Source organism: Oenanthe melanoleuca, chromosome 1 (assembly GCF_029582105.1).
Source record: "Oenanthe melanoleuca isolate GR-GAL-2019-014 chromosome 1, OMel1.0, whole genome shotgun sequence".
NCBI classification, from domain to species: Eukaryota; Metazoa; Chordata; class Aves; order Passeriformes; family Muscicapidae; genus Oenanthe; species Oenanthe melanoleuca.
In genome coordinates this window covers 48,375,610-48,397,041 of record NC_079333.1, presented here as the reverse complement: position 1 = coordinate 48,397,041, position 21,432 = coordinate 48,375,610, and the positions used below count along the sequence as shown (strand labels likewise).

The 21,432-nt window shown below is 34.2% G+C and overlaps 1 protein-coding gene across 3 annotated transcripts in view; it reads right to left on the bottom strand.

Moving 5' to 3' along the window:
* Positions 1–21,432, bottom strand: part of NBEA (neurobeachin) — a 444,651-nt gene that overhangs the window by 311,218 nt on the left and 112,001 nt on the right. For all 3 annotated transcript variants that reach the window (XM_056503564.1, XM_056503573.1, XM_056503580.1), the window contains exons 11-17: positions 14,681–14,789; positions 12,090–12,242; positions 11,191–11,359; positions 3,567–3,646; positions 2,780–2,842; positions 2,574–2,671; positions 1,317–1,409 (exon numbers count right to left, since the gene is read on the bottom strand). In XM_056503564.1, the coding sequence (XP_056359539.1) occupies positions 1,317–1,409; positions 2,574–2,671; positions 2,780–2,842; positions 3,567–3,646; positions 11,191–11,359; positions 12,090–12,242; positions 14,681–14,789 (765 nt within the window). The remainder of the gene's footprint in view (positions 1–1,316; positions 1,410–2,573; positions 2,672–2,779; positions 2,843–3,566; positions 3,647–11,190; positions 11,360–12,089; positions 12,243–14,680; positions 14,790–21,432) is intronic.

The following is a 21,432-nucleotide window of genomic DNA, read 5'->3' as shown; positions in this document are numbered from 1 at the left end:
TACTGTGATACCCAGAACTGCCCCCAGCACTGGAGGTGAGGCTGCCCCAGCTCAGAGCAGAGCAGGACAATCCCCTCCCTTGCCTGGCTGTGATGCTGTGCCTGGTGCCCCCAGGACATAGGTTGCTACTTGATTTTCTGGATAAGTGATAAATATTTTAAATAAATGCACTTATCTGGATACAACCAGGCTTCTGACAAGTCAAACCTTCATCTGGTGTATCATACTTAATCCAACTCATATCAATGTGAATGACTTTTACTAAGTAATGTTTGAAAAGTCCTTGGAGATTCTTGAGTGGACTATCAATTTGCTTTATTAATTCCCAGAACAGTATTCAACTTGCTGGATCCCAAAGGAAAAATCCCATTTAGAAGCATATTCTCAGCTAACTGTCTCTCAATTATACAGTCATGCTTTATTGATCTTACTGAGAAAAGCATTTCTAGCAATACCACACTCTGGCTGGACTCCTACCTCCTTCCCTTTCAAATGAGGCTTACATGATGAAGTCTCTTGTGAAGCATGTGGTTAATTTTTATAATACACAGCCTCCCACTAAAATGCCATTTTGGGCTAATCCCAGCAGGAATCTTAGCACCACATGTAGAAGTGGAAAAATGAGCAACAGCAGGCTATGCAGCACTGCATGATTGTTAGTGCTTTCCTGACACTATAATATGGAAGATCAGACTAAGTAAACCCATTTCATGACATCAGGTCTTTTTAAATAGGAATATTTCTTGCTGCCACATTTTCTATGTGATATTGCTTGCACAGAGTTATGTCCTTACCACCTTTTTTTTTTTTAACACAACTTGCTTGATGTATCTGCTCTTCCTTCTGAAACATTCCCATGTCAATAAAATATTCTGTTTCATTTTTCCCATCCTTCTAAAACTATTTTTAGAAGTGCTGCCCTGGAAATTTTATTGCTATGACACTGATAATTCCAGAAGCAAATTTTAGATCACACTCATATGTTTCCTGTTAACTTCAGCTGAACATGCAATATGCAGTTATAAGATGCATTTCTGGAAAATGTTTTTCCCTTCTTTTAAGACCCGAGTTTCAGTATATCACATATCTGAAAGACAACCAATATATTGTTTCAAGCAAGCTAAGTTAGCAAGCTAACTGAAAAAAAAAAATTATCTGATTTATAAAGCTAACAGTGTTCAAATTATGAATTAGAAAACCTAATAATTTGAAGTAATTTCTAAAGACTACAAAGAATATACAGTAATCATGACAAAAAGACAAGAAGCATTTTGAACTTAAATACACCACTCCAAAAATTTTAAAACAACACTTACTTATGACCCAAATGTTTAAGAAAATATCCAAGGACCTTCAAAGCTTGCACCCATATACTTTCACTTTTGGAAGCCAGTAACTTATAAATTACTCTAAAACAGAAAAACAAATTCAAGCTCAAACATCACATATATAGATTGCATTACTAAACATCACATACATAGCTTGTATTTCACTGAGCAAGGATAGTTATTAATAAATTAATAAATATAAATAACAATTCACAGAAAATAGGATGATATACTGAAAGAATCAAGTGCAGAGTAAGAAGTCAGTTATGAAGACTTGAGGCTGGAGACATGGTGTAATTTGGTTCAGTTCAATGTTTTATAACAAAAAGTAACATCTTATCCTATACTTCTCTCTTGGAACAACCAAATAAAAGACAGCCTGAGATGTTGTAGCTTAGGACAAGAGAAGCAGACTGGAACACACAGGGTCATATTCTGGAGCACCTGGACGCTAGTGAAAATCTTTCATTACACCCTCTGTTTTAAAATCCTGGATAAAAAAAAAAAAAAAAAAAAAAAAAGTTCTTCAAATATTAACTAATCTAATTATTAAATATTTAATTAATATGATAGGCTTAAGCACAAATTATGCAGTCTTTCAGAAAGGAAACCAGCCTTGATCTGAAGTCACCAAGAGACAGAAAACATCACTCTTGCCCTGCACTGTTCTACAAAAAAAAAAAAAATCTCATAGTAAATATTAAATTATTAGCATGAAAATTATTAGTCCCTGAAAAAAAATATATTACCAAATTAGGCATAACCCTCCAACCCCCCAAAAACCCCCACTACTTCTTTGGGAATTATCAGTTACTAATTCTACAGCCAAACAGATAAACACATTAATTCCACTCTTTCCAGACACAATTTGAGAGGCTAGGGCACAATTTCTTGTTTTTCTATTCTCCCCAGAGAATGTTAAACATACAAAGAAAGAATATTTTAAATTATTCTGAGATAGATACATGGCTATTTGACACATCTTCTTAATTACACATTCTATTTGAGATGGAGAAGCAAATAAAACAGTGCAGTTACTTTGAAATATCATAATGATAATCTTAAATGGAAATGTTTTTCCTCCAACATGTTGAAATCACTCATTTTGTCAAAAAATAAATCCTAAGTTAATGAAATTGAAGTTTAAAAGATCAGCAAGTGTCATGTTTACGTGAAAAAGAAGCAAACTGGAGAGTGATGATACTGGAACTACTTTTAAGGTATTTTCTCCCTTCACTGTCTTACCGTATCCCATTTCTCTGATCAAAGGCAGGAATCATGGATGCTGGATGTTCAGACATTAGTGCCACTAGCAGCTGCAGCACATCATGAATATTTTCATCCTGTATGACAAGCACCAATGTTATTCTACAAACTAACTTCAACAACAAGCTTCCCACAGAGTTGGTACAATCAGTTACAATAAAAGGTGGGTAATTGCAGAAATGTACCTCGTGCATTGTTAGTAAGTAATTTAAAATGCTCTGCAGCTCATCTTCTTTCACCCCCCGATCCTAAGAAAGAAAAAAAAGAGGGGGCCATTATTCAGAGAAAATGCATTCCTCAGGTTTGGATAAGCAAACCTTGGATCTAGTCAAATCATCTTAAAGCTTTTTTTATTTGAACCTAAAAGACTAAATCCTCTCTATCATCCTACTGCTTTTCTTTATCACATTGACAGTTCAAAACAGTATGTGGTCAGATTCTTTTAGTGTGGGCACTCAGATACGACAAACTATTACTGTTAGTCCTCCAGTTTGTGAGAGAGACCAGAAGATACTGGTTTTCAGTCTAATCTCAAATGGCAGATTATTCCTGAAAGAGTAGCATTCAGCTGTAACAGAAAGAGCCCTACACCATTTCTACCAGCAGAAGAACCAACAGAAGGATAAAACAATAATTAGCTTGCCAACTGCAATTATCTTTCTCATTTGACCATTTCATTACAATTTTTTCAAATATGACAATTAATTTAATTAAAACATAGTTTATTTATTCAATATAAATATATTAGGCATCTGATAAAATATACATGGCATACTTTGGTGAGGTTATTAAGAAACTTTGCATGGATTTACTACTTCTCTGTTAATTTGAAGGATGTGCATGAACATTAAATTAACCAGGAAAAGATTCAATACTGGTATTGACAGGTATAACCAATTTTCTACTATGAAAGATACTATTATAAGTATATAGCAAATGTCAACGTTTTCACTCTAGAATAGACCATTTTACCTTCAATATAAGTTGTTTCAAGAACAGAAGCATAAATGCCCTTAATGATACGATTTCTTTCTGAGAGGGCCGAGGACCATCTGGAAGAAACAAAATATAGCACTTTTAAATATAAACTAATTCCTTTAATCACTGCAGCTTCCTAAGGAAATCACAGCTCCTACAACAGATTTAGTACAATACTTTTATATAAAAGTTCAAATTTGCAAATGATATAATTTATAACCTTTCAGAATCACATTTTTCAACACAATATATTTAAGTATAAGTGATGTTACATTTGGAAAAAAAGAAATCCATATTATATTTTACTTAGTTTTTTAAAAAGACACAGGAAGATGAAAGATAGTAATAAGCTGATAGTAATAGATAGACAGCAATATGTGATAAACAACTTGGAATGACTAAACTATTGTATTAAATACCATCTGAATGAAAACAAACAGAGAAAGGATTTATGAAATACTAGTGGTAGCCATTACCTGCAGCAAAAAGAAAAGACATTTTATTAAAGAGAAACTACTATCTAAAGAAAATATTCAATTTATACTAGGAAAAAAATGTAATCCACAGTACTTTAAACAACTGTGCTTGATGAAGTACACTGTGAAAATAGAAATATCTAAAAAAGCCAGAGCTTGAACAATAACAGTAATTTGAAACTATTTCTATTGCATCTTCCACTCTCCTTTTTCATAAATATTGAAGTGGAGATTCTTTTGTTAAGTTCCTGCTTTCCAGACAATGCATGGCATAGACAGTCTTAAATTCTGTACAGTAAAAATAAATGCAACCTAAATATTAAATACTTAATATTTAATTATTATTTAATTAAAATTAAATATTACGTTAAATTTTAAATTTGGTGTGGTTGTTATCCATAAGCTATTTTTATCTAACAAATATATACATATTATATTTTTGTATAATTTAGCTATTTTTTTCCCCTAATTTAAATGTGGATTCAATTTCCCTAACTGCATCTCAGAAGTTTTTCCTTCTTTGTACACCCTTTTCCCTCCTACACCTTATTGGGATTCACTATCTGACCGTATCTGAAAACCAGGACTAAAGAAAATAAAAAGGACATTTTGTTTTTTTCCTGAAAGACTGCAATTATGGAAACAGAATACAGACAATGGAGATGTCTGCAAAACGTTTCTGTAAGAGAAATTGTAAGGACATGTCAAAAAAGATATCCCAGTTTAACTGGGAATCTCTTCAAAGACACATGACTTTTATACTACTTCTTCATGTACCCACTCATTTCCCTGGAATGAGTGTGAAAACCTTGAAAAGGATTCTTCAACATGCAAAGGATACCAAAGGAGTTGTTGCTTGCAGGCTATGTGCCAAGCAGGTAAAGTGCAATTTTCCCTTCAGTTCTCTAGTACTATTTATTTCCTTCATTTTAGTTGGGTCAGGAAGCTTCACTGCTCTAGAATCAGAAAAAGGGGACAGCTGCTACCCAAAAGACTTCATTAGTCTCAAAAATTAGTTTCAAAAACTGGCAAGGAAAAACAAGACAGGCTGGAGAAACCGGAGGCTATGTAACCACCAGACAGCTACAAAGAATGGAAGAAAGGACTGCAGCAGGATGATGTAATGATCATCTGACAGAGGCTGAGTAGAATTAATTAAATAGGAAGTTCTAAAACTACCTAAACCAGACTTTTCCCTATAATTCTTATATCATCAGTTTTTTGCTTCATTACTAATTAAATTGCTTCATTCCTAGTTGAAGATTTATTTTAAAAAATGTATTATTGATCAAACAATGATGTAATTTATCCTATAATAAAAAACATACATTAGCCACACATATACTGAGGCAAAGAAAGACAAGTACTTCTTGTTTTTCAACTCAGACCTTGCAAAGAAGTTTTAATTGTCTTTGTGCCTACCACTGCATATAGACAATTCAGTGTCACCATCATTCAGACAGTGATAGTCAGCACTGCTAAAAACTAAAACCAATCTCAAATTAGATCAGATATGAAGATAATCCTTTGAAGATCTGGTAACCATAAATCCCTAATACAAAATAGTAACATTCTTTTTAATGGGCAAATAGAAAGGATGCCTCCCTTATCCCACACTAGGATGAGTCATTACAGCATTTCCTGCTTTTAGATTTCTTTATGTATGTATTATTCACAGAGCCCATCATTTGCGTCAGATTTTTTAAAATATACACACATAATAACAGCCAGCTTTACCCAGACAAAAATAAATGAAAAAAAATTATCATTTGATCCAATTCATCCCTGCGGTATAGAGAATTATAGGGGCATAAACCAGAAGTAAATAAGAGGAAATAAGTAAACACATTCACAAAGTTAAGTACAATCAGTACTGCTGTGGGAAAAAACAACAAACAAACAAACCCCCCAAAAAAAGCTGATTGGTGCTTTGAATAAAAAAAAAAAAAGATTTCTAATTCTGTCTTTGGAAATAAAATTGTGTTACCAGTTCTACCACCAACCAAATGTAACATTTTTCCATCTGTTCTGATTCTTTAGTATGTAAAAAACATGATTTTTCTACTCCTTAAATTAATAAAACATGATAGAGATAGCAGAATCTGATCTCCACACACACATAAATAACATCACATGATATGTGGATCACAGAGGACCTGATTTTCTCCCTGCTGTAAATCTAACATGAATTGAGTTCCTCTCGAACCCAGCTCTTGAAAAAACTCTGTGGAATTTTTCTATCTACAAAATGAAAAACTATAGTTACTTTCTCCTCATAATAATATCTGTAATTCCCACTTCCACAGCTCATGTTCAAAAATACAGGACATGAAAAACACACTTGAAAACCATTTAGCATTATATAACCTGTACTTTAACCACCCTGCATTCTCAATAAGGATACATTATACTACTCATTAAGGTAGAACTCATTGAGCTAGGGTGTGAAGAACACAGGAAACACCAGTAGAGAGAGAAATGCTTGCCCTTTCAGTTCAGGAATGAACTAAACCCCACAGTAGTTGGGAATTAAATGCACATTTCTCTCATCCAAAACAGGCTCTCTTGGTGTTACAGCACCAAGCTTGCCTGACTCCAAGAGCTGGGGCAATACTGTCAGGTACAAGGTGACCCTTGGGGTGTCCTGCACAGGGCCAGCAATTGGACTTGATGATCCTTGATGATCCAGCTCATCACAAAATAAAATAAATACAGAAAGAAGCTATATATTTTAAATCATTTTCATCCATTGTCTGCTTTGGTCTGTGTTTAGCTACTGCGATGGCTGGATGATCCTATTAACCGTGTGCACGTGGCAAATCAAGATAACAGCTATAATCACAGTCTAAGTTTAAAAAATAAATAATGAAATTTAGATTCTTTTCTTTGGAAATTAGTTTGACTTTTTAGGCTTTTTGTAAAAAATGTTGAAACAAACAATGCCAGAAGAAAAGTGTAACTCAATTTTAAACAGACAACTTGTCTCCACTATGTAAATCTACATCTAAAATGTAAAACCTACTATGAATAATTATGGACAAGTTGATAATTTTGCACTCTGAAACAGTGTTTCCAGTAGCTCAGAAGGAAATGGAAATACAAATATGAATTCAGTACTCTGGTTCTAAGAAGAAATACCAGTGTGAAACAGGAAACCAATAATGAAAGAGGAGATACAAAACCAAATTTAAAATAAGTACCTGAGCCTTTTAAAAATTTTATCAAAATTTATTTTTAAAAAGCATTTATACCTCCACAGGGGAAGGCAATAAAACCCTGAAGCAGAGTAACTATGTGCAAGTAATAGTAAATCAAACTACTAATATTAAAAAGTGTTTCAGTATCTCCACATAAAAGATGACATGCCTAGAAGACAAGAAAACATCACAGTACTGAAATGTCTACGTGAATAAGCTTACTTCCTAATGTGACAGCAAATTATTTGAAGGCACTTTAGCACATTCAGTCAAATTTTAGATATTGGCATGATTTCCAGTAAAATCTTCTCCAAATTTGAAAAGTTTCATGTGAAGTCAACCTAGAATTTCAGCTGCAATTTGCTCACATGATGACATTTTTCTGTTTCATACATTAAAATTAATGTTTCTAGAAAATAAGTCCTATTCTTCCATTTTGATATATCAAATGCTACTTAAAATACAGCAACTTTAAATTTCACATAACTGTATTTTTACATTGCAACTTTCTTTCTTTAGCAAAGTTTTTCATACATTATTCTCCATTTCAAGAAATTATAAACTTTCTGGCAATAGTGGCTGCAGGCAGGCTAATAAAAACTAACACAAAGACAAAATACTGGAAGAGCTACGTTTTTTAAGCTATTTGGATTGGTGAAGTTATGGGATGCTGAAAACAGAGGTGAAAATAAAAAAGCCTTAAATGTAATAACTAGAGTTACTCCTAGGACTGTATTCAATGACTGTAAGCTGTCTGAATCAGCCAGACCTGCACTTAATGTTAAAAAAACATCTGGTAAAAAGAAGTGATGCAACATCCAAGTGAATAAACATTTTTTAATATTTTCAGGAATTTTATCAATTGCTAGCAATTAATGTTGATTTCATAAAAAATCTTTTGTGAAATGAAGGAAATATGAAATTAAATTTAGCAGCATATCACCTTGGCAATTATTATATTTTCACAGTCATTTGCTTGCAAATAACCACAGTTAGTACAGCTCTGTTAGTCAGAGGCAGAAGTTGTGAAATAATAGCAAAAAAAGCCCCAGTGCTGATTTGCATGGAGAAAACTCCATAGCTATGCTGGGGTTGCACATGTGTTGCTAAGTCACTGATCCTCCTCTCTGATAGGCTGACATTCTTCAGTTCAACACTAGACACTCTTACAGACAGAAAAGAAACTATTACTTCTTTGTAGTTCTATCAATTACACAGGGCTTTCTGCAGGGAAGGAGGAAGAGGATAAGGAACAAGGAAGAAAGAAGATATTCAACTTCCAAAAAGTCAGGTTTATTTGTAAATGTAACTAAAGAAAAAATGAGAAAATTCAGATATAATCGATCATAACATGTTTTTGAAAACATACGTGGCCTCAGTTTTTAAACCACCTTCCCAACTACTGTATGAAGGCCTTAGAAATTTTGATTTTTTGTTGTCAAACTGCTGCACCAAGCACCCACTAATTTACACTGCCTGATTACCTTCCAGAGACCGACCTGGTTCCAGATAAAAAAAGAATCTTGTCTGAAACTGACACAAATGATAGGAGAATGTACTAAACTCTGAATAAAAGAAAATATAGGGATGTAAACCAGCCATATCTATGCTTAATTTAGAGTTAACTGATTCATCTCTCATTCCTAATTTTGTATCCTTGTGTACCTCATGCCTGCTGTTCAGATTTTGATGAATATATTATATATTTTTTGAAGCTATGCAATTGGAATTACATGTACAAATACTCAAAAAATACAGTTGACTGCAAAGAGGCAGATATGGGCAAGATAAAACAATCCATGCTTCCTACAGAAAGAAATGTCACTGACTCCACAAAAGAGCAAATCTAGCCAGAGGGAAGCAGTCTGTAATATGAAATACATTTTCAAAGTGTTGTTAGGTAGTAGTATCACAACACAGAAGCACAGGAATTTTTTTTTTTAATTTAATCAAATATACTAGGAAAAAATATCTCAAGTAGAGATTTTTACATAACAAGTAGACAGTATTATCAAACTTCCATTCTCAAGTTAGTCGAGGAATTTTCCAAGTCTCTATCTAGCTGTAAATATGGTTGACACCTGAAAACTTCACCTCACAACAGCTGGGTATTCAACAGTCACAAACTCAATGTATGTAAGCTGATCATCTGAGTTTTAAACATCCCAATTCCCAATTACAGCAAAACTGTACCCGTGCAGTGTAACAGTGTAAACCTCAACAGAGCAGCTCTCTGAAAGGATGAATCTGATAAAGCCACACCCAGGGTAGGATTCAGCTCACCCTCAACTCAGGCATCAACAGTGTAGTTCCCACATAAGACCAGCTTCTGACCTACCCCTGGGGTTAGTAGATCTAATCAATAGAGGCAGCACATTTAGGAAGCATCCACATTTCAAACTAAGCATTTCTCAAGTGCCTGTCAAGTAGAGGTAAGACACAGCTTCCTAAACATAGCAGTGCAAGTTGTCATGCCATAAAGTTTGCAAAATATCTACCCAAAACAAGCAGATTTGGTGTTGGATACACAGGAAACCTGTATCCTTCTGAAAGGCAGGTGGGATGCCCCACTGAGACTACAATGATGCTAGAAACCTGGATTAAGGCAACTGACTCCTGCATTCCACTGTGCATAATCAGCAGACATCTTGCTCAGAAGGAGACATCTTCACTGCAGGCACCAAAAAAAAAAAAGTTAATTCTATTTTGGCAGCAGGAATCCAGAATCAGCGTAAGTGGATAATAAAATTTATCACTGACAAAGATTTCCAGCTAATTAAATAACCACCACAGGTAATTTTCATTATCTAGGATTTCAAACCTTTCATTTAAATGAACAGAAAAAAGTGGGCTTTCGTTAAGTATTTTAAAATAAATTTAAATAATTTTTGAAGACTGCTCTTCATCTAATATTATACTATATGAGAACTATAAATGTCATCCGAGATCCTAGAGCAGGATTCATCTTTCTATGATTTTCAACACCTTCACTGCCTATTAGAACACCTAATCTAGGAAAAAAATTGTTACTTCCAGTTTTATTTATTAAAAAAAATATTGAGGGAAACCCCTATGCATACAGCTCACTAACAGATAAGAATTACCCAATAACTAACATGTTAGACATGTAACATTCTTGAATATTTGGGTATGTGACAGTACTAAAAACATCCCCAAATTATTCAATTTCTCAGCACGACATTAAGAGTCACACAATAAAAATAATGAATAAATTCTCCTTTATGAGGTACTTTCTAAGAGACTTTCAGCCAAATCCTTCCTGCTTTACAGAAGTAGATAGCTAAATGTAATGGCATTACAGCCAGAATGTATAGGATTAGAATGATTTGCTCTGGATAATACACATCTGTAACATGCAGCGTTCAACCAGAATCCACTATTGCATTGTGCTGGTGCTGTCATTCAGTACCTCCTGTGCTAAGCTAAGCACATCACTTTAAACAAAGTTAAATAAACCTCTGTTTTATAAGGACAGAGAAAAAATATTATTGAACAGGAAATACAGTTTCAGAGACCTCTGAAGTGAGAACTAGAAGTTTCCACTCTGTTTTCAAGGTCACTTAACGCAACTAATCACTCAAACCACACAAAGCTTTCTTTGGCATATGAAATACATGTAATATTTCCTCTTTATTACAGAAGAAGAAACATCAATCTTTTTAATATGTTTCCTACAGTATGTTCTCATAAGTATATGCTACGTGATTGGAGACCAGAATTGGAATCTTCTGGGAATACACATAAACATAAATTATCAGCATGGGTTTATGATACACCAAAAAATACTTCCACAGTCTTTCCTGCTGATGACCACTGGTATCAAGTATTGCCATTTATTTACCTCCTTGTCTACAGATCCAAGGAGCTTTCAGACATGTACATCACACACCTCCTACAGGAGAAATGCCTGCTGGTTGCACTCACCCAATCCTTTAGGAGTAATGCCACTGCTGTCAGCAGGATTCACCACCCAGTAGTAGTATTTCAGCGTGTGCATTAACTGCAGCACCGTGCCCACTCTGCGTATGGTGTTGTAGATTGTGGCAGTCCCAATGAATTCAGCTGACAGGTAGGTGTACAAAGATAGCTGCACCTGAGGAATGAAACAGATATCCACAGAAATGGAAGCTCTGTATTACTAGCCTTAAACTGTAGGGTTCTATTTAGAATAGACTTTGGATATGACACAAAAACCTGAAAAACTAATTACAACTCTAGTTAGGCAGGGGCTGCACTGGTATCTAGGAATGATTTAAGTAATGATAAACATATTGGCTTGTTTTCTACTCTGACCTTTTGTACCAGAAGTACATATTTTCTGTTTTTAAGACAATGCTACTTTACACTTTGGTTCACACATCTCAAACCATGATTACTTAGGAAAACAAGTAATTAATTATTACCAGAGATGAATGATAACATTTTATCAAACTGGAACACATAGTTTGAATTAAAATGAGAGCTTACATTAATACATAACAAAACACATTTTTCCTGCAATTAAAAATACAAAATTTTATGCTTAATCTGTAGGAAAACAATGTAATGCAATCACTGAAAAAGGGACTGGGTTTCTTGAGACAATCTTTTAATGTAATCAGAGAGAATCTTAGGCAAAAATTTAACTGCTTTTAGGAAATTATAAAAGATACTGAAATATATAGTTAAGCAGTGTACAGACTTCATGATTTAAAATCATTGCTATTACCAATTAAAAAAAAAAAAAAAAGGAAAACCAAAAACCTAATTAGAATGTTATAAAAGATAAACAGTATTTAATTTTGTTGTAGGAGAGTCATAGCATTATTCAAGTGTATCATTACCTTTGCAGGGGTATGTATCCAGATAGCAGGATTAAAAAGGATGTGATCACATAATTGCTTCAGTAGAGGTGCTCCATGAGATAATCCATCCAAATATTTTGCAAATGACAAAAATTGTTCCAGAACGGCTCTGGTTATATGAACTCTAGATGACTGGGGGAAAATAATCAGAAAGAAAAAAGACAAAGAAAAAATTTTCTTCTGTAATATAATTAGAGCAGAACCATGAAGCAGTATTTTCACCTGGCTCATCATTACTAAATATGTGCAGCCTTTCATGTTTTGATGTCACTGAATTATGAATGCAGTTTATAATTTCTAACAATATTAGTGATCCTTCTAAAAGCTACATGGCATTTTGTTTGCTGGGTTTGTTTTCATTTTATTAGAATCCAGTCACAGAATCCTACCTTTTACAGCAGGATTCTTGAGAACTTCATCTGAAGTCCTCATCTCTTCTTAAATTAAACAAGTGCCTTCCTGAAATTGGGGGTATCAGTGTGTGAACACACATTATTGGGAGACTTGCTTTTGTTTCTTAAACTTAAGTAGGTATTTGAAGGAGTTGGGTTCATGGTTTCCTCAAATTTCAGGACTCTCGGTTTCATAGCATATGCCATAAAACACTGTTGAGACCTGCTCCTATGTAATAATATGGCATGAGAACTTTGGCAAACTTCTTTGTACTCTAAATTAACAGATGAATAAATAGTAAAAAACTCTAAACATCCTTCTCCTTGCCTTCTCCACAAAACGTCAAGCACTAGAACAGGCTGCCCAGGGAAGTGGTGGAGTCACTATCCCTGAGGTATCAAAAGCTGTGTAGATCTGGCACAGAAGGACATGGTTTAGTGGTGGACTTGGCAGTGCTGGGTTAACAGCTGGACTTGAACTTAAAGGTCTTCTCTAACCTAAATGATTCTGTGATTCAATTTCTGAATTATTTTTGATGCTGTAAGTACAGTCTGGGAATATGGAGATTTATTATTTTTAGAACTGAAGTCTACTTGTCAGTAATACAAGTTCAGCCTGGATGCTGAATTTCCTTTGGCTTTTACATCCAAATTCACAATAAATAATCTGCAACTAATAAGAAAAAAAAAGCTCTTTGGAAGTTCAAGCAAAACAGAAAAGAACTCTCTGTCTCTGTCTTCTCTGAAGTATTTGATTACATGCAAATGAACAACAGATACAACAGATAATTTAAAAATAATAAAATTGAGACCAGGAAACAAAAAGATTTTTTCCCACCATGTGTGCCAACTGAATATAAGCATAGATTGAAAAAATTAAAATACATCCTTTCAAAAAACTGCAGCTAAGTGAATCTAATGTAAAAAACACTCAGAAAACAACACATGTTTTAAGAATTACGCTGTGATCAATGGAAATTCTTTAAATATTCACATGCCTAAGTCTAATCAACGTAGCAGGTGTTAATTACAAGAGCATGCAAACTTTCTTAAAAAAAAAAATTGTGCACAACATTTTCAATTGATGTATTCCATGTGTATAAACCAGAGTGCTCTACTCAGGAGAAAGCCCTCTATGAGGGCTCACCAGTCTCCCTGTGTGTAACTTAACAAACCAAAGCTAACAGCTTTGTAAATTCATTCTGGTTATGGCATAAGAAAACCTACCCTTGGAAAAAAATACCACCTTAGGCTAGTTCTTTGAAATTCCAAATCACACTTGCTTAGTAGTGAAAACAGAAGCACAGAAAATCTGCTTTTAGGTATTGAGTGAAGGTATTTCTCTAGTGCAAAGAACAATGGGAACAGAATGAGAGAAACTACTTATCATTCTTCTTCAAATTTCTGAACATACTTGAAAGGTGGTACTAGGATTTTTATCTTCTGCTTAAAAGATTGTTATGTTGAACTCATGGTAATAAAAGCCCAGTAGTAGGCATTCAATCATAGGACCATCACTACCTCAGTATAGCTAAAACTGTTTAGGTTATTTAGATTATTAAACCCCAGTAACAGGGTGTCATGAGGCAGGGAAACAGGTTTGTCTGATGTTCCTCAGGCAACTGAACTGAACCTCAGTTTTGTGATAACTGCTCATTATGTCTGAAAATGATCAAGTACAAGGAATGCCCCTTCTTTCAGAAATTAAATTTGGCTACAGTTTTTCAACTTCAAAACAGGACAATTATTTCAAAAATTTTAGAATTGAGTCAGAAGATTAATTTAACTTTGATTAACCTACACACACAAAAAACCCCCAGATCTCAGTTATGACATCTCTGCTGTGTTGGTACAAACTAGAAACAAAAGAACTCTCTTAAGCAAGTTTGGAGGGATGGAAAGAACAGAAATGAAAATACTTTAAAGTGATTCACAAACAGATCTAAAGTAAGAAAATAAATAAGATAATAGAACCACCTCGAGAAAATTTATTCATTGAATACTGGTATATAAGAGGATGAGGAAGATGAAAAGATTCCTGTAGACAATTAATAAAATATTTTTAATTTGTAGTACATATATCACAAATATATTTTATTCCACCAGAGCCAAGTGATTGAAAGTACCCCAGTGACAGAAGAAATATTAAGAACAAAGATAAAAATCCTCCAAACATACCTTCTCAAGGAGATAGCCAATGACTAGAAAGCCTTTTCCACCAAGCATTTGTTCTTGCATGGCTACTGAACTCTTAAGAAGCTCAACCAAGAAAGCCAATAGGGTAGCACTGCACATAAAGAACAAGATTTTTTTCAGATAAAAAATGTTGCTTTCTCAATAATCACCAGCTATTAAGTGAATAAAAATAGGCTTAAGGTGGTGAACATTTCCTTAGAAGTATACAAATCTTATTTTTCCTGTTGAGAAATTCCTCCAGTGATTTTTCACATATTACAATGGTAGGAGTGGGAACTCATATTCAAACAAGCACTGTCAGTTCCCCTGGTTTGACCATGACCATCCCATGTTTTAAATATCCAGTCCAGGAACCTGCAATTCTAGCCAAAATTTTTGCAGCTGAAAGAGGCAGAAGATGCTGAGTGGAATCCTGTTGACAGTGCTAGAATGATGCAGGCAAAGGCCATGTCAAATATTTCCCCAGCCAAACTAACTATGCTAAACAGCAAAATTTGCAGCCACTAGGTATGATCTCATTCCCCACTTACAGTCCCTAGAGTTGTTATTACACAGAAATGAGGCATAAAATGTTTAAACATAACCACAGGCAGTGATGCCCACCACAAACCACAGTGGAACAACAGCAGGGTGCAGAGCTTCCTTCAAACTTCCTAGAGACCAAACACGAGAATAATATCTGCCTGACCAAATAAAGGTTAAGGATTACTTTTCATCCCGTTAAAATAGCACAGGGAGACTCCAGAGGCTACAAGAAAATCACCCAACAGCCCGTCCCAGCAGTATCTTTAAGTGAAGTGTTCAGAAAGTACAGGGAGGGAAAGTGTTCAGAAAAGGTTACAGTACAGTAACATAAGAGATATGAAAGACTTCAGGGGATGGAATTGGCAAGAAAGTGAAACTATGTTAGGAAAATCAGAAGTGGAAACGTATGACAGATCAATCCACCACAGGGAAAATAAATCATAATTGACTCTTGGGTGATGAGAGTAAAACAAAACTACACTCACTCATCTGTTGCTGAAAAACCCAGAGGAAATGGAGAAAGAAAAAAAAAAATTGACAGAAAGGAAGTACTTAAAAATTACTTTTCAAATATTCAAAAAGGTAGATGACAAAATGTATTGTAGTGCATGTACAATGCATATATAAAATCAAAATTCCTTTTCTAAAAATTAAATAGATGTAACACTTCCTAGCTGTACAGACAAGTGTCTGCAACCATGGAAGTTCTCACATAGGTTTTAGGCATAGGAAAGAGTGAAAACTGTGGGTTTTGCAGGTATGAAAATGGGACTTAAAGAAAATGTCCAACCTGCATTTGATACATTTCAACTTTACTTAGAGTATCTAGTTATCTAAAGGTTCACTTGCTCTTTAAATAGAATCTCTTACTTTGAAATTAATGTTGAGATTGGTTAATCCACGCTAGCACCAAAAAATAATGAAAGTGCTAAAGAAAACAAGATTTGTTCTATTTGTTGAATAAGTCTGCCATGCAAAAGTACAGAGAGTAGCCAAAGTACATGCTGGGAACATGAAATAGTGCCTTGTCTTTCTGCATTGTTGAATGGTCCTAATAATCCATCTAAAATCACATACAGAATGCTTCACAAAGTGTCAGCAAGAAAAGAACACAGATAATATCCCTTTACAGTACTCCAAAGCTTTTATCAAAACAGCCTGTCAAGCTGTCACATCAACTTCAAACCAGCTTATAAACCAAAAGTTTCTACTGTATTTGTCATCTAAAATAAGAATCTAGTCATTCTTATACATGAAAATCCAAAAGCAGCAGCTCACATAAAGTGCTGAAGATTTAAATTTAGGTTTGTTTTTTTTTTTAATTAATAAATGAAAGAAAACTCCATTTTCTTTCCATCTTTCTACCATCCTCTATGAGTAACTGTATGACTTAGGACAACAAGCCATTATGCATAAAGTCAAGAAACAGCATACATCTTCACAGAATTGGAATTTAAATTACAATAGCAAATACTATTAATATTTTATTGAAATGTAAAAAAAAATTTAAAATGGATTGTAAATATTTTGGTACCATTAAAAGACTTAAGTTCATTTTCTATTCTCAGAAGTACTTTGTCAAAAGCCTTTAAATTTGTATCACAGTTCACTTGCTCATTCTATACATTTAAATGCAAACTCTTGGGCTATTCTTACCTCAATACAATAGCTATACAACCATTAGAAATTCTGCTGTACTCTGACTGCTAGTTCTAAGACACACTGACACCATAACAATAAAGATTTTTCCCTCTTTCCCTCTATTTAAGCACACATAAACCACAAGTCAACTCAGAAATCATAAGTGACCAGTTTATATCTAACCATGCCACAGACACAGAAACAGACAAGCTGGTTCTATGTAAGAAATACTGACTCAAAAAAAATTGCAGTAATACAGATGCAGCCAGTGCCCAAATATCACTTTTTAGATATTGACCATCTTTATGTGGGCTGTGGCTGAACTAATTAATCCTACCTGCCCACATTACCTCTGCACAGAGCTATCTTAGCTGCTACTGCAGAATGATGCCAGTGTTTCTAGCTTCAGGAAAATTTATTAATTTAGCCAATGCCTTTGTGAATGAGCTATGCTTTTACTTAATTCCAAAAGGGCTTTTAACATCTATTGATCCAGACACATAAAGATACCTCAATCCAGCTCTGCAGAGCCAGCTCAGGTCTGCAGGCAGTAACTCTAACTTCTAATCCTTCTGCATTATCCAAGATTGCCACCATAAATAATAGAGTTGACTGCAGTATATAGTAATTCAAATCTTGGGATAGCACACATGAATGCACCATTACACCTTCAAGCACATTAAAAAAATCCAAGTACCAGAAAATGCAGCAGTTAAAGAGAACCATCTGGCAGGCACATAGAGGCACAATGAAGTTTGAGATGAATACTGTATAAGACCACAGTATTCATAAAAATTAACATAATAATTGAATTTAAGTAGCAGTTTGCTCACATTATTATGCAGGAAATTAAGTAAGTAAAAGATCTGTAATATTTTAACTCACAGAAGAACTATAAAATCAAAATGGAAGTTTTTAAAATTCTCACTGCATGTACAGTACTGAAGGTATTACTACCTGACAATGATCAGAGGTAGGCAGAAAACAAAGCACATGCTGTCTGTGGGGTTGAGGGCTTTTTTCTTTTTTTTTGTGAGGGGTGAGGGGAGGAACTGTATAGAATTTATGGCTTGGGTTTTGTTTTGTGGACTTTCAGGTGAAACTTCTGTTTGGGAGGAGGAGGGAGGAATGAAACTGCATTAAGTAACAGCTGTTGCACACAACACTGATTTCACATGTAATGTTCTTCACCTTACATACTTTATTCCAGCGAGCATCTGATCTGCTTGAATTCTCAGATAACTTTCACAGCCTCTTCAAAAGTTCTCTTTCCCCACATTGTCAGACTGATCTCAAGGAAATGTGTATCTAGATATAAAAATCTATACTGATGCAATGTTTTTCCCCCTCAATATTGCATTCTAAGAATTTAATCTTTCTAATTTGGAGGACTGTATCTAGAACTTTTAACAATTTCTAGAGATACTCTTTTTATTCACCTTGGCAGCTGAACACAAATTAAAACTGAAAATTTGAAATATGAAAATATTTATCAGCAGAAACAGGTTGCCAAAAATCATTCTTTTAAAAAGGTTGTTGTTGATAGAGGGAAAATAATATTGATGAGAAGACTGTCATCTAAGTCAAACAATTTTTCAAACAGAATTTAACAAACTTACCAGCAACTACCATGAACCAGATTGCTGCACAGTAATTGACATTACATATTAAACTTGCAAAATTCTGTGCACTGCTGCACAAAACTTCTCTCCATTCTTTTCTACTTTCAACACCCCTGGATGTAAAGGATACTTCAGCCCATTCCTATATATCTATATCTTCTATATCACACCCTTCCTTGAATAGGTCAATTTGTCTGCAGTGGAGCCAAGATACAGATAGAAGAAGAAACTAGATATGTCAACCAACACTAAATCAGAGATAATGATAATGGTCATGTATGATCATTACTGAAAAGTATATAAATTACAATTAGAATTAATAATTATATTATTAAAATATTATATAAATTATTTTATTTACTGAAAATAGAACTAATTTCTGGGGAAAAAAAATCCAGTAATTTTTCATTATTTAAAAGTAGGAGAAAAAAAAAAAAGATGATAGACCACAGCATGATGATGCAGTACCTCCAATGGTTATGATACTGTCTAGAAGTACCTTAGAAGTCAGGAATTTGCACCCTTAGGATAAAAGTGAAATTTGCCTTGGTTTTTTGTTTCATTTTGTTGTTGCAGGTCTTTTTCTCTAATTTCTTTTTAAACCAGTAAAAAGATCAGTTTCTCCAGACTCCTCATTCCCATGATAATTTTCACTGCCATATTTGCCTTAATATAAGTTTCATCTTGGATGATGTATAACATAATTATCTGGATTGGGTTTTATGAAAGGCACCTTTAGCTAAGGTGGGCATGTTGCTTCGGAGATCTAAGTATGATTATTAATTACACACCATTTAACTTGAAGAGTCTGTATAAAAGAGAATGATGCAAGTATTTGTTTTGCTTGATTCTCTTTGGGAAATAATCCCTTATAAAGATAAAAATCCTTTATTTGTATTTTCAGCTTCTCCAAAGTAATACAAAATGATTGTATGAATAACTCCATCACAGGCTATGGTTACTGTTGAAAATTAATCTTAGCATAAACAGATAAAGTGGTATTAAGGAAAATCAAACACCAATAATTAACTTTTCCATGAGCTACAGTTATGGCAGCTCTCTAAAGTGCTTCCTTAGCTTCCAGTTTGAATATGTTTTTTTCTTTCTGTAAGCTTGTTCAAGAGAAAGGGGAAGTGATTTCTTTCTCATGCCTTTTCAATTCTTTTCTCGTAACATGTGATGAAGCTAATAAGACTATTAATCAGGTTTCATTCAAAAACATGAGTCAGCTGAACAGGTGTGGTGTGAGAGAACTATAGAGGCAATTACCTCTGTTTACAGGCAAAACATTTTGGGACACAGACTCCAGTGATAAATTAGCCACCCTTAAGAGTCCCTGACCTCCTGGAGTATGCAGAAGTACAACAGTTCAGGAATTTACAATGCCTTTCTACTACATGATGCAGTATCTGTATTTTCATGATAAACTCTTGTCCAGGCAGATCGATTTGGCAAGTCACATTCTGGCTGTCCCAGTATGGGAAAATTCAAGTACAACTGATTTTATCTGGCCACAGCTGTGTCACACTACTGATGTGAAATTTTAGGAGCAATATCCAGCATTCTTCCCTTCGAAACAGAGAGGGTTACCAGCTCTCAACACTGCAAATTCTGAATTTTACACTGAAGGCAGCAATGGACTGGGACCTCGGCTCTCCATGAGAGGCACAAAGGCAAATGCAACAACCTCAGGAAGGATTACTTCCAGACCTACTCTCAAGTTTAAATACCTGTGCCAGCTATGACCAGAAAATTATTGAAAGACAGGATGAGAGGACAGGTTAGGAAGGCAGAATACTACATGGCATTGATGTTATTTCCTGCTATGATCTTTAAGATAAATTCAATTAAACTGAAGATACTAATAAAAATTATTGGAAACTCACAGATTTTTTCATATTAGGCAAATAAATAAAAGCAATACATCAAATTAATTCCTTAATTAATTAATTAAGTCAAGCTGGATGGTTTCATATCTGTAGAAAATGATAGGAAACCTGCCTACTTCTTATCAAACTACACATCTTAAAAAGTAGATGCTCAGTTATACCTATCTTACTTACAAAATGTTGATAATTTTAGTAATTCTTTTTCTGATGTTCAGATGATGAGGTTTTGGGTTCTGTTAATAAAGTCTTTGTAATATTAAAAACATCCAAACAAAAAAATCAAATAATTGAGAGCCCTGATCTTATTCAACAGATTTTGATATTTGTAGGACAGAAAGAGGTGAAAAGGATTCAGAAAAGCAGTAGAACTGGGACAGCCCTCTGTTGCTGCTGTAGATACACTTTTATAGGTAAGACAGGTATAACAGAGCATCAGATACATAAAGAGAGACAGTCTAATAAACAAGGGGAAACAAGGAAAGGACTCATTAAGTGCACCACTTCCCTTATTCCACTCCTCAAATGAACCTCTTCATGTTTAGCACACTTTTCCCATTACCTTCTTTCTTTGAGCCCAAAAGTATTTTATTCTTTTGTCTATTTTCCCTTGTTCACTTCCAGCATTATTTTTCTTGATATCTCTATCCCATTAAATAAAATATGAGAAAACAATGCACACACACAAAACCCATATTCATTCAACATATACATTACATGTCATCAAGCAGTCATTTGCTTAAATGTTTTTCAGTGTGTTTTTGAGTTACGATCACATCCTCTTGTATTATGCATATGTACAATCATATAGCACAATGAATTTCAGATCTCTTTTTAGAATATAATCTAATTATAGAAGAAATACATTGACTTATTCAGGAACTTTTTTTTTTTTCTACTTACAGTTCAACTAACTCCAGAAATGTTCTGTATTTTTTCAATTAACCATTATGAATGTTCTCACTCACTGGGTAGACCTCACACTTGGGAAGAATTAGTCTTTATCCCAACTTCTAAAATTTACATTACAATAGCCCTTCATTTTTAAACAGATCTAGTT